The 14,990-nt window shown below is 43.2% G+C and overlaps 1 protein-coding gene across 1 annotated transcript in view; it reads right to left on the minus strand.

Annotated features, from left to right (window-relative positions):
- Stt3b (STT3 oligosaccharyltransferase complex catalytic subunit B) overlaps nt 1-14,732 on the minus strand; it is a 61,842-nt gene extending 47,110 nt beyond the window's left edge. Inside the window, exon 1 of the mRNA XM_021206084.2 lies at nt 13,661-14,732. Within this exon, the coding sequence (XP_021061743.1) occupies nt 13,661-13,965 (305 nt within the window). The 5' untranslated portion in view covers nt 13,966-14,732. The remainder of the gene's footprint in view (nt 1-13,660) is intronic.
- Nucleotides 14,733-14,990: the final 258 nt, after the last annotated feature.

The raw sequence follows: 14,990 nt of genomic DNA on the forward strand, positions 1-14,990 counted from the left end.
CCTGCTCTGTGGCACTCTCATTCTCTGGTAACTCAGTCATGCTTCAACTGACCTGTCTACAACACTCTAAGAGCATAGGACAAACATCTCAATACACACTCTGCATTCCCAAATTCATATAATTTTAAAGTATTTTAGCCACAATACTTAAGAACCTTAATTTCTAGAATAAAGTATGGAAGTAGAGGTAGGCAAGAAAATCCCAAGTCTCAGCCAGACCCTTCATACCCTGAGAAGTGAGAGCACACTCAGAAAGAGCAGACAGCAACGAGCCTCGCTGTGGAAAACAAGTGTGCAAAGTCTGGGCAGATAGTGACTGAACGATCCAAAAGAATAACTCAAGAGGGGAATCCAATAAATAGGAAAAGTGAGCAACACTGGAAAACACATAGAGCTGGACATACAAGCTCGAGAGCTATCACTCTCCCCAAGTTCTCCAGTATTACCTGTCCTCGTTGTACACCTAACAAATGTCACACAGAGTGATTAGTTAATCACTGTCAGGAGAGGATATAACAGATAAATTGATGGACATCTCATTGCACACCATTGCAAACACTGTTCTTTAAAACAAAATGTCATTTTTGGAAGCTATCTGACTTCAAGAGTACATTTTTTTAACACACACAAACTAAAGCACATCTATAAAGTTGAGGAAATAAAATACAAATTCCATAGGATTGTGGTAAGTCACAAGCTGAAATAAAATACCTGTTTAACCTTTAGTGTAGACTATATACATATAGTAAATAAAGGTGTATATATGAAGGCTCTTATCAAATCATTAAGACAAGCCAGGCAGTGGTGGCACACGTCTTTAATCCCAGCACTTGGGAGGCAGAGGCAGGCGTATTTCTGAGTTCTAGGCCAGCCTGGACTACAAAGTGAGTTCCAGAACAGCCAGGGCTATACAGAGAAACCCTGTCTCAATGCCCCTCCCCCCCAAAAAAATAATTAAGACAAAGAAGCTAATTTTAAAAACTGGTTAGGACCAAGCACAGTGATGTATGACTGTTACTCCAGCACTTGGGAACCTGGGGCAGGAGGAAGCAGCCTGAGTTACATAGCCAGTCACTGCTTCAAATATAAGCAAATAAAAACAAACAAAAAGCCAAAGTGGTCAAAGATATTCACAGGAGATTAAAATAATAAACATAATGTGGTAGAATATCTAAAGACGCTCCTAAATAATTCTGCACCTATATACCAGTGTTCTCTTTTGACTCTGAGGTAAGTCTAGGTCACCTGAACAATAAATTAGACTGGAAATGATGTTGTCCACTCCATGCCTTTAATCAATTCCCCCATCTTGGGATTCTCTTTTGGAGCCCAGGAAGCACTCAAGTGAGGCAGCCTATGTAATAACAAGAAAGAGCCAAATCCTGATTAATGCATGGTCAAAGTTCCAGCATGTCACCAATGCCCAGGCATTTGAGGCATTCCCGCCCCAGCAGGCTACAGCCTGTGGAGACAACCATAATGCTCTCAAAATGCAGGCTGGTACAACTTCCTAGCCAGGACGGTGAAAAGTGTTGGCTGCTGTCCACTAAGTGTTGAGATGACATCTTTGTAAATAGCTGAATATAACATCAGTGCAAGTACACAGCTATCAAACATATACATGTATATATCAGAAAAGTTTTATCATTAACAAGCCTAGAACTCACAACTACTGTAACTTAAGTTCCAGAGAACCTGAGCACCCACTGCTAGACTCTGGATACCTACACTCAGGTGCACACACCTGCCATACACACATACACATATAATCAAAACAAAATATTTATGAAGTCAAAATGTTTTCCTAGTTGCAACAGGAAAAATAAGAGAAACAGGCTAGAGAACAAATAGGTAAATATGAAGATGGTGCTCAATTCTGCAGCTGCTGGGTAGGTTTCCAGTATCAACAGTAAGTTTCACAATTATACAGAATACACACATTCCACAAATGTGCAGGTTACATTTTAAATATATCCCAACCTACTAGCAATGCCTTATGCTGTGATTCAGGCCCAATAGGCCTAATTAACATAACTTAAATGATATAAATACTTTTTAAGTATTCAAAATAGTTTTATTTTCAAAGAAAAATCTTTTGCATCAAGGTTGTTTATATTAGACCTTTTAAGTTCAGTCACTTTGACAACCAAAATTACTATCTTAAAGGGGGGAAGGGTGTCTCCCTTTTAATGAAGTGACTGTCTCAATTTAACAACCATAAATAGCTGGATTTTTAAAGTCAGTTGTTCAAGCTCATTTCCTCTACTCTGAGCATACGACTGGCCTTTAAACCATGTTAAAATTAGATCCATTTCATTATCTTACATGGCTTCATCATCCTGTTCCTCTCCTTTAAATGTCAGCTGTGTAGCATGTTAAAATGAAAGTCTCTCTTGGTTAAAGTCTAGAACAAACATGTTGTAGAACCCAGATCATGGGCCTATGGACAGGTGTATTAGTCAGTGACTATACAATGCTGGTTAATGTACTGAACAAATCCCACTCAAGATTCAGGTTTACCTGTGTTGTTGTCCTTTGGCTGTACCAGGGACTAAACTTGGGGGTTTGAACATGTACTAACAGACTCGTTTTAAAATACATTGATGGACAAAGGCTTTTTTTTTTTTTTAAGGCAGATAGTTTTGTTAAGTTAAAAAAAAAAATCCTGTGAGGTCAATTCTAGGTTTTCAGTTTGAGGACTCACAGGAATACTCAACAGACCAATCATTCCTATTAGGCTTTAAATATCAATTTAAAAAAGGATAAGGGCTTCCTATTTTGGTTTATTTAACACTAATTCACTAAAAGCTACTATCCGATGACCCACCTAATAATTAGGCACAAAGTTATTTCCACTGCAAAGACTCTTTCACAATACAGCAATTGACTTGTTCTAATGAGTATTTTCATTTCGTATCCTTTAATCTATAAGTTTAATAGGTCAAAATTCCAATGCTTTCTAAGGTGCTGCTGGATTTGTATGTCACTGAGTTCAATCAAGAAAGAGTGATGAATGCATCAATAATCTAAACCTACCTAAACTCACTGTCAACATGAATTTAGTACATACTAACTAGTGTTAAGGCATGCAATAATTTCAGCTCTTATTATCCCTCAAACTCTAGCTTGTAAACTCATTTTTATTGAGATGGCATCTTTTCCATTCACCATCTCAAAAATTAACAATGCAACTTTTATAATTCAGGCAGCTTGTAGATATTAACTAGTCTTTCTTGTCTGAATCAATGTTCCTTAACTAATGAGTTAAAACATGAAAAGGAACTCAGAATTATTTGTGCTTGTTAGAAAACTGCATACAACTAAAATTACACTTTCTCTTGCAGTTCTTCTGAGTGCATCCAGTCAGCCATCTACCCTCAAGGCTAGCGGCCGGCAGTGACCGCTCACAACTCTTCCCCAGCAGCTTTCCTCGTCCTTAGGACTAAAATACCTGTGAGAATGGAGTTACAACGTTCAGTGCATATGGCTTTTCTGATGCTACAGCCAAATCCAAGAGACTTACTACATGACTGTTTCACCAAACCAAGACGCATAGTTTAAGACGAAGTTAATTTATAAGAAGGTATATAGTTAGAGACAAAAGGTTTTCAATATTCACTGAGTATTCACCATGCCCCTGACTGAAAGGAACTTTTTTCTGCTTTCTATGGTAACATTAATTAAATCATCATTCACTACAGGGGCAAATGAGCATCAAAATCTAAATGACTATGTTTTACAAATTCAGATAACAAAACAAAAAAACTCATAACCACAAAAAAACTAGTCTCTTTGACTATTTTTACTTTATAGATGTAAAACTTCAAAAAATGGCTTTGGCCTGTTCATTCAACTGCACAGTCCTCAGTAAAGTTTAGCAAAAGACCGTTTTATAATGTTATTAAGAGAGCCTATACTGACTACCTTCAGGTGATTTTTCTGAAAGGAGTGGACCTGGCATGGTTCACAACAGTTAAGAAACTTAGACTATCTCCACTTCGGTAAAAGAGAGATCTCAGGAGCAATAAAGAGGGCTTCTATCCTTACACTGACCGTTACCCAAGTCTAACCTCAAGGCATTTGGATTATTCCCTGCATGGAGTTTAGGATGATGGCATATGTTAAACATCTTTCATAGGATAGTTGGGTCAAGTTTTAAAGTTTGAACTATAAAATTCAAATGCTGGCTGACTCAACTGAGTTTTAAGAAAGGCAGTTCCAGATTTAATTTTTTCTTCAGCAATAAATTAAGTTTGACAACAGCCCATTATTCGTTCACAAAAGAAACCGTTACCCACTCAAGTAGCATGAGGGTTTATACTAACACACAGCAGAAACCACCACCAAATCAGATCAAAATCATTCTAATCACCAGAGAGAAATGCATGCAAGGTTTTTTATTTGTTTCACCTAAGTGCTAATTATTAAAGGAAGCCTTCCCAACTAGAATCACTTTCCTGATATCATAAAGCATTTGCTAACAGACACCCAAGTTTTAGAGCCCAGTAAAGTTCAGGTTCTCACATGAAGGCCAGTGACCTTCTACCGTTCTTTGAATTAACTTTACCCTGAAGGTGATGCTGAGAGACTCTTCTGACTATGACTTCTCAGAATCCCTGAAGCCTGCACAGCCTGTGAACAACCAGGGAACAAACTGAAAAGGATACAGCTTAGTAACCACAGAAACACTAGAGCAGCGCTCCTCAATCTCCTAATGCAGTTCCCCATGCTGTGGTGACCCTAACCATAACATTATTTCTGTTGCTTCTTCACAACTGTCATTTTGCTACTGTTAGGAGTCATAAATGTGTTTTCTGATGGTCTTAGATGACTCCTGTGAAAGGGTCATCTGTCACTCCTTCAACATATCAATCATTACACTCTTAGGACTTTCTTAAATTCTTTCAGCTCAGATGTCAACATCCTCCTTCCAGAATTATGGGTAAAGTTTGAGGACTGGTGTTCAGATCCCCAGTATCCTACTTTGTAATCCTGCTTTGCTGGGAAGTGGAGGCAAGGAGGAGTCCCTGAGCCAGCTGGCTAGACTAGCTCAATCAGCAAACTCTGGGTTCAAGTGACAAGTCCTGGATTACTGGCAGTGGGTGATCCAAGGAAGACAAACCTCACACATGTGAGCATGCATACAAATGCACGTGCACGCACGCACACACACACACACACACTTTGTAATTGGCAAAGAAGACACCTTGGTGGTGATGGTTTTTTATCAGTCAAGGGCAGAACAGACGGTAGTCCTTTGTGCATCCTGGCTTGATGGTCAAAGGTGACCTATGCCTAGGGACTCAGAAAAACTGAACCAAGTTAAGTCCAGGCATCACGGCACAGGTAAAGGAAAACAGACAAAGACCCGCCCTCTGCCCTCCAGTGTATAGCACGGGGGCAGGGGTCATAGACACCCACTTGCCACTACGCCCGAAGCATGGATGATGTCACCCAGGGGCCCACCAGCCACATGGCCAGCCTGCGGGAGGCAGGGACGACCCAAACAGTACATGGTACCACATGTATGAGTATGTGGTGCTCAAATGGAAGAGAAAGAAGTGGAGCAGTTTTAGCATTATGAAGAGAGATGGAATTGGAGACTGTGTGCTATGGGGTGGCACAGAGGTGCTCACCCTCTGCCCCTCACCACCTCCAGAAGTTGAGAAAGCTGCCCACAGGGTCATGTGCTCAGGGGAGCTATTCTGCCCTTCACTTGGGAAAGCACGCCTTGCACCTCACATGGTCAGCTCAGTAATGCTGGCCCAGGTCAAGAGGGAGCGAGGGAGAGAGGAGGAGATGGCTCTGAGGGCAGAGCTAGGGGGAGCTGGCCCTGCCACTCTTCTACTGTGAAGTGGGGTGCCCTCTGCCCCCTCACCCCTCGAACCAGTCAAGAGAGCGACTCCGAGGTCCTAAGAGCGGGTAAGCTGGCCCTGAACATCACCTGGGCTGCAGGCCCTGGTAGAAGGGATATGGGTGAGCAAACCCCAGGGAGAGAGAACTGGCGCAGGCGTGCCAGAGGTGGCAGGAGTGCAGTGTGAGTGTAGGTAGGGGTGGTCATCACCCCTGCACCTCTCAGTCTCTCAAAATAGCTAGCATTGCAGGCATATAGCATGGCAAACGCCACTGCTGCTCCTTCCCTAAAGCCCAGTTCTTGAACAGTAACTGTTTTTATTCCATTATCATTTATCTCCCAAATGATGTCCCCATGCTCTGCTTCCTGTATCTTCTGTGTCTTCTGAGTGATTCAATCCTTCAAGGATTATCTAGAGAAAAGGATGACTCCATCTAAAGAGTTGGCTTTAAGATCATTTGTTATCTAGGGCTAGAGAGATGCTCAGGGGCTAAGAGCACTAGCTGCTCTTCTAGAGGACCTAGGTTCAATCTCTAATACTTACATGGCAGTGCAAAATTTTAACTTTGTGTTTTTATGGGCAAATGGTACACATACGTGCGTACATGCAGATGAAACACATACAATATAAATTAGAAAAATTCTTTACAAGATCACTTGTCACCTTGTTATCTTTTCCCTTTGTTTTTTACAGGTACGTCCTGCTATAGAGAGAGGAGGCAAACTCTCAGGTGCTGGACTGCGGAGCCTTACTTACTGGCCAGCTGTTCTGACTCTTCTAACCAAAACAGATGAGCAAGAAGAGCGACTTACTAAAAAACAGGTTAACTAAGCTGTGAATGTAGCAATACAAAAAGCTCACCACCTACACATAAGTCAGGACAGTTACTTAGGTTCAGTAGGAGACAGGGACTGGAGAAGCAGTGTCACAGGAGATGAAAATGGCTATGAGCACAATGGCTATGAGGTCCTTATTTTACTGTGTACTGGACCCTTCTTAAGACTTAAAGTCCTTTTTTACCTATAATAAAAGCCTTCACAAATGCACTTTTTGCTCTTTTTTATATAAGCACTTGAGATTTACTTTCAAAGAATATCTCCAAGACTATAAAAGTGCTGCTTTCTTTTTGATAATTCTACATTCACTGTTTTTGCTGTGGATTGCACATGGTGAAATAATTTATTTTCATAAATAAACTTGTGGACACAATCCTTTTCTTCAATGCCATTCAATTTGGTCTCATGCTTTTCTTTAGGAAAATCTGACCTGAAACAAAATAATGTAATGCGTGCATAATGCACACTTTAGGAATGAGTTACTACACATTTTCATTTTGTAATGCTGCAGACAATAGCTCACCTTCAACATTAGTACACAGGGGTGCAGGCACACACCATCAATTGCAACGTTAGATACCAAGAAAAGGAGAGAACAAAAACCTGTGCATATTTTAAGTTAAAAAATAATAATTGAAGTCTTGTTAAATTGAAAGGATTGCTAGAAATCACTTTTTAAAAAACCATACTGGGGGAAAAACAAGTTTATACAACTTGCTTATCAACTGATACTTTAGAATTTTACCAATAATGACTAAAATTTGACTACTCTATCCAAGAATATTTCTTTTGATAAAGATGAGCACACAGTAAAAAAAAGAATAGTTTTATAACTTAATTTATGGCAGTGACAGACAATTCACGCCCACAGCTTTTTTATATCACCAACTCCAAATTAAACTTTATACAAAAGTCCTGTTTCCACATCTATGTGTAAAGTATTATTTTCAACACCCTCAATTCAAAATGAGTGGTAATACACAAAGAATGTCTTCTCATATTCTGAAGTTATAACTTTAAAAAAATAAAAAACCTTACTATGAAGAGACTTCAACTCCCTTTAGGTAGCTTATGCATGCCCCTCAGGCCTTTTGTCTAGGAAACAAGATAAGTGATCACATATACTTTAAAAATCTATTTACCTCTAGAATTCTGAGTCTAAGAGCATAGCTGTCCACTCAAAATCCCCATGCTGGGATGACTTAATACCTCCAAACTCAACATTGTGAACTTTTTACAGACAAACCATAGTGAAAATATTTAACTAGATTCAATCATCTTTCCTTCTCAATGGGCTTTGTAAAAGGCCCACTTGTGAAAATTCATCACTCATCTTCAACAAAAAACAAAACTTAAATCAACCCTTTTTCTTCCCCCACATTAAAACAATCAATTAACTAGCTATCATCCAGCTAGCAAGCTTACCTCATTAGAGAGGGCTGTGACCAAGCATTTTGATGGGCCAATAAATAAAGACTTAGAACAGATGACTAAGAAGCAAAACAAATTAAATTGGTGGCACACACCTTTAATCCCAGCATTCAGAAAACAGAGGCAGGTGGATCTCTTGAGTTTGAGGCCTCCCTAGTCTACAGAGCGAGTTCCAGGATAGCCAGGGCTGCACAGAGCAATACAGTTTCAGAAAGGAAAAAAAAAAAAAAAAAAAAAGATCAAGAGACACATTTTCCTTTAAAACTGCATTACAGGCAGGGTACATAAAAACAGATTTTGAAATCAGGCAGATCTGGAAACCATTGAACTAAAATATGCTTTGTCTATGAAACAAAAGATTTTACCATTTCCTCAAGGGAAAGGTAAATATTACAAAGTAAGACACTGTTGAACTTACACATATCCCTTGAAAATTCTGTTAATGTTTCCTACAACATTAAGTTTCACAAAGAAAGGGTTACAGATGATATGGCTAACTTAATTAGTGCAATTCACAGATTTGCTTATCTTTAAATGATACAAATTTGAATGGAATATTGGTACAGATGTGAATAAACAGACATTTACTTATTTATGTTGAAAAGTAAGTTCCAAAATGTTTAGATGTCTCAGACTAAGAAAGCATTTTTCAAATACTCACAAACTATAAAAAGTGGTTCAATATTTTGGCCAGCCTACAACACCAGTAAACAAATTTGCTCCAAGTTACAGAAGCTTCTGGAACAAGTGCCCCAACTCTCCCTACACTTACTCCCACTAGACATGGAGCTCTTTTCTTTATCCCATGTACTACCATCTCTATCCATTTCTAAGCTTCAGGTAATTACTCAGGGCAGAAGGTGAAGTGAGAAGCAGGACACACTGTCACGCCCTTGCCAGCTTGGGCTTCATAGCAAGCTCCTGGGAGGGAGAGAGGGAGGAGAGAAGGTTGGTTCACACTGAGAAGTAATATTCAGAATCAGCAGGGCGGTTCCTATCGTGCCCCTTTAATTTGGGTGTATATGCTTTTAGACCCTGTATATGCTTTTTAGGCCTCTCTGTTTGGATGAAACATGGTAGTAACAGGCTAAATAATAAGTCAATCAAGACTTTCCAAGTTCTTCATAAGTGAAATAGAATAAAACCAAAACTCAACCACTTCAGATTTTTCTCTCTAGACAACAGAGCCAAGTCATTTAACAAACATGGCTTACAGTGTACTCAGGTAAAATTACTGACCAAAACCTGAAAGGGATGGAATCTGATCCTGGCCTGCACTCCAAGTGAAGATACAAAAAGAGTTATTTGTATATGCTGGGTTCAGGTTTTACAGGGAACAAATGCAGTCCAGAAAGAAAGTTGTCCCTTATCATGGAGTGGAGGAAGCCTTTATCACAGGACAACGCACCAGAAGTCTCTTTAGATTTCAGAGTCTAGAGGAAGGATGTTAAGCACAGCCAGAGACATTGAAGAGTTAAGAAAATACATCAATCAGAGAACACAGGCAATAGTGATGTGAATGAATGTTCACTCTAAAATTCAACTTTCCAGTATGTTGAAAACTTACAGCACAATCACTTAGCAGAAGGCAGAGCTACTGAAATGCAGAGGCTTTTAGCTCAAAGCAGCTGCAGTGCTGTGGTGTCTATGATTTCACTGTAGAAAACATTAGCCTTGGTATTAATTACTTCTGAGAATACAGGTGGACTGGTGAATATTAAGATAGTACAACAAAGGTTATCTTATATTTTTTCTATACATGCAACACTTTTGAGAGCATGAAGACTGGAGGTCAGGCACAGACAGGCTGCTAAGACATTTCCACATCCATAGGTTCAGAGCCAGAGAAGGAAACCTTTAGTTTCTAATGCTTGGTAGACAACCAACTGTCTTCATGCAAACCACTTACGACTTTAAGTATGGAATCCTGCTTAGTCTGGCCCTAAAGCAAAAAAAACCCTCAAGAAAAAGCAAAGATTCCAAGGGCTTTAATGACAGATCCTATCTGCTTCGGGATCCATCTTATGTTTCATGAAAGCCACGATGACTACCAGAGGGGAACAGTGACTCCAAGTGGGCACGGATTCAAAGCCATCATCAGATGCAGCCACTCAAGCACTTCCTATTACATGTACTTCTAACTCAAGGATCCCAGAAGCTCCCGGCCAGAGAGTGTAGATTACAATGAAAACAGTGGTGGTGTATCCCATCTGGAAGTGCTACCGGCCTGCTGCTGCTAATGATCCCAGTCACGGAGGCTTTAAAAGACCCGGGAAACTTTCTGTTCTAAACTGCTCACTTTTGCTAATAACCATTCTGTCTTCTTCAGAAATGAGGTCAACAGTTTGTTTGTTTTTGTCATCTGTAAAGTGAAGAAAAACATGGGAAACCTCAAAAGACAGGAAGCAGTCCCCAACTCCTAACAGCTTACTTTCAAGGCTTATCACTCCTTTGAAACTGTTTGCACTAATTAACCTATTATACATAGTTTCAGCTAAAACCTAAAACTTTAAATTCTAAATTCCCAAATTCTCTCCAGAGAGAAGCCCCTAAAAAGCTGTTCCATAAGAACAAGGATTTCTCAAAGTAGTGCTAACAGGGAGAGAGCTACCACAACCTGTGAGAGCTAGCTGGAAAGGTCTGGTTAATGGAACACACATGTATTCATAATCACAGCAAAACTATGCAAGGACTGCATACAGTGTCAGATAAAAGGATAAGTTAGACACATGCTCGTTAAACTAGTTGGTCAACCAAATGTCTGGCACCTACAGAATAACTTCCACTGCTGCCCGGAATCTCACCAACTCAACAGAGAAGGGAGAAACTCTCTGGCACAAAAGGTGAGATTATAACCCCAAATGTTGCCAAATGATCAAAAAAAAAAGGTACTTAAGTCAATAACCTCATATCCTACCTCTTACAGCAGTTGATAAGATTTATAACTTCAGGGAAAAAATTAAAAACAGGTGTAACTTGGTGACAACTCACCTTTGGCAGCTATCTGAAGTCTCACAATTCAAGATAAAATTTATAGAAGCAACTCACCATCAACAGCCTTTCACAAAAAGGATTCAGAAATGGAAGGGGGAGAGGGACTGAAGGAGGTATGGGCAGGCCAGAATTGGTTTGTAGAAACAGGCAGAAAGAACATTTAAATATTACTAAAGGTTCCTGCCATTGCTGCATTGTAATCTGAGCCACTTCCAAGCTAGTGTGTGAGACTGCTGTTATTAGCTCTGGAGAAAACTGTTTTAAAAGTCAAAGTAGTGACAGGCAAGCTATACAACCTCCCTTGTAAAAAATTTTCAAGAATGATTATGAGATGGAAGAATGAATGGCATGCCTATTAGTAACAGCTACGAAAAGAAAAACTAAAGTGAACACAGTTATTCTTTTTGTTTGAACTTGATTTCTCTCATTAGGTCTCTTGAATTAGGCATTCCATGAGACTCACACCAAAAAGTCCCAATGCATGATGGGGTGCAGGGACAATTCCTTTACTACACCTATCTGCTAATTAGAATGTTCTAACATTCCAAGCATAAACATTTCACCAAAAATAAACATTTAACACTACCCCTGGTAGATGGAATAGCTTAGTTAAGTAAGTAGGCCTAGCTGTGGACACTTGCAGATCAGCATATGTGAATTAAAATTTAAGTGGAGCAGACTCAATTCAAAGAACTGTTTCCATACACGGCAGAATAGAAACAAAATAGATTTTCATGAATAAAAAAAGTTATGCTTTCCAATTCCTAAAGCCATCTAATCTGAGCCTTCTCATTTGCAGCTTTACTAGGGGCAAAACGACAAAAGGAAACTTTAAAATCGCTTCATCATTTACTTGTGCATTTATCTGTAATCACTAACTTCAGCTTCGGAGTGAACTCCTAACAGTTACCAGCCTTCCATTTACAAAAAAATGTTACTTCATGGAAGTACCTGTAAAATCACCCTGGAAACAGTTCCAGTTTTTGTTCCACCCCGTGCTATCTTCATCTGAAAAGACACAACTTTCTCTTTTCATGTTGTTCAGTAAATTCTAGCGGCTTTCATTTCTGGTCAATCTCAGTTTTAATCTAATTGATTGTTTCAAAAGAATACTCTATCTAGTTAGTAAGACTCCACAAATACTCATAGGTTCATATGTAATCTCCACCAAAATGATTTTCTCCGCTGGTTCCAGATAGCATAATGGTCATTTATAAAGCAAATCTAATGTTAGAAAAAAAATTGAAACCTCTAAAATAGGACGAAAACACCTCTCAGCAGGCCGTCACTGTAGCTCACTGCTTCTCTAAACAGGTTTTCCTTGAGTAGGCCCCTCTGGTGTTCACTAGATATTGCAGCATAAATATTTTTCTTAAAGTACAACTTAAATCTGATACTTAACACGTAAGTCCCCCCCCACACACACAAAAACTCATTTATAACCTATATATATATATATACTAACTCTTAAGGAGATTCTCTGTGCATTTCAAATGGTAAGACAAATACCCTACCGTTTAATTAAGTCTAATTACAAGTAAGATTAATTCAAGGTTGATAGGGCAGCCTGAGGAATAAACTAGTTTAAAGAGGCGCTCTGGCACTCGCTCTCAATCTCTCTCTGAGAAAAAAAAAAAGAAAAAGAAAAAGAAAAAGAAAATCAAAAAACAAAAACAAAAACCAAACTTGACTCAGGTTGGGCCAGTAGGAAGAAAGTTAAAAGCAATCTTCCCGTGTAGGTAACTCAGTGTTCGGAGTTGGGTTAAGTCCCTAAAACCACGAGTGTCATGCAGAGTGTGCAACTTCGGCACCACAATCTAGACTCTCAGCACTGTGGTTCGGCTTGCTCTCTTCTCCACAGACCTTCCTGCAGAGACCAATAAAAGAACTCATGCAACCCAGTCGGATATTGTGGCAACAACGAGGGTGAGAGTTCGGCTAACAGAATAACGACCTCTCTCTAAAAAGCAATGCAATACAACTGTGCAAATAGTGTGGCGAGCTGAGAGCACTTAAGGGCCTTAGGGGGGAAAAGAGACACTCCGGAAAATACCTGGTGCTGGCTGGAAAAAACACGAGGCGCTACCACTGCGTTCGCTTTCCGGATAATATTTTTTCCCCCTATATTCTAGCACTCCACTCTCCAAGAAAGAAAATACAGGGGGAAAGAAAGCATGAAACTGCGAGGCTGAGCGGACAAGGGGTTCCAGTCACCTCCAGCGGCCAGAAGGCAATCCCGGGGCTGCTCCGATGGCAGGAAGGAGAGAAATGAAATAAAATGCAACAAGGCGCAAAACTGCGGCGGAGAGGGCGTGGGGAAGGGGGCCCCCGGAGCAAGCCGGGGCGCGGCGGAGAAGAGGCGCCGCGCGGAGCCGGCCCACCCCGGCGGCCGAGGACCGAGGCTCCGCTCCCAGGCAAACTTCGCCAAGCGGGCAGGGGGCGCGCCCGGCCGGGCCCGGCCCGCGGGAGACCCGGTGGGATCCGAGGGGCTCCAGACAAACGGGTACCGCGGGCTGCCCGCGGGGGAAGGGCGGGCACACTCACCACGGGTCGAACTCGTGGATGATGCTCTCGAAGCGGATGACGGCGAAGAGGCGCGAGCTGAAGCCGGCCAGCCAGGCCAGGAAGAGGATGGTGAAGGAGAGCAACGACTGCCACCCGGCCGGCTGCGACAAGCCCCCGGACAGCCCCGCGGGGGGCCCCGGCTTCGGCGCCGCCGCCCTGGACGCGCTCTGGGTTCCGGGCCCGTGGTGCCCGTGGCGGCTGTTCCCCAGAGCCATGAGGCCGCTCCACGGGGACGAGTTGAGGGACGACTTGTGCTTGCTCTCCGGGGCCGAGGGCTCCGCCATGTTGTGCCCCGGCGGCGGGTCTCGCTCGTCCTCCGCGGCCACCGCCGCCGCCTGGAGCGAGGGGTGTTGGGCGGAGACCCAGAGGAGGAGGAGGAGGAGGAGGAGGAGGGCGACGGCGACGACAACGAGGAGGAGGCGGAGGCGGAGGAAGAGCTGGGCGCGCTCCCGCCCTCAGCACCGCGAGGCCGGGACACTGGGGGTGGTGGAGGCGGCGGCGGCGGCGTCGGCAGCGATCCGAAGTCTCCGCCTCAGCAGTGGCCGCGACCGCCGCGGTCTCAACCCAAAAGGCCCCTGCGCCCCACTAGCCATCCGTGTCCCCCGTGCGGCTGAGGAGGCGGCGGTGGCGGCGAGAGCCGACGGGACGAGGGCGCCAGAGGAGCGGCGGCTCGGAGCGGCAATGACATTCCCCCGCCCGCCCCGCCGCGAGGAGCACAAAGGGGGAGGAGCCCCCTGGAGTCCGGGCGGAGCTCAGGCAACCTTTGACTCCGCCCCCTCGCCTAACAGGAACTGGCCCCTCCGCCTGTCACAGAGCGACAGGTCCGTTAAGGGGCGGGGCCGGAATGGCGGCGTGCACCAATAGGAGCGCGAGCGGGGCCTTGGGCGGGGCTTCGGCTGAATGGCCCTCCTCCCTCCCCCCCCTCGGCCTCGCGCCTATTCGCCGCCGGCCGAGGCTACGATTTCATTGTCAGTTGAAAGACGCGGTTTCGCGCGCGAGCCCGTTCGGGGCCCTGGGGAAGGGCACCGGGAGGTTCGGCTCGCTTCCCCGCGCGGATCCCGACACGAGCAGCAGAAGGTCCCACGTCCCAGGCGGCTGAAGGAACGCAGAGAGCACGGCCCGGCCGGGTGCTCGGCGGCCGTGACTTTTAACCCGCTCAGCGCGGGGCGCCCGCCACGTGACTGGGCGCGCAGGCGCGGTGCGGAGCCCTAGGCTCGTGGGTCCAGCGGCTGGGCTGAACGTGCCAGAGTGAGTGGCCGGACATTCTCTGTCCCCGCTCTGCTGCCCTGAAAACTTGGAGGGGGCAGAT

The sequence above is a fragment of the Mus pahari genome, chromosome 10 (assembly GCF_900095145.1).
Source record: "Mus pahari chromosome 10, PAHARI_EIJ_v1.1, whole genome shotgun sequence".
NCBI lineage: Eukaryota > Metazoa > Chordata > Mammalia > Rodentia > Muridae > Mus > Mus pahari.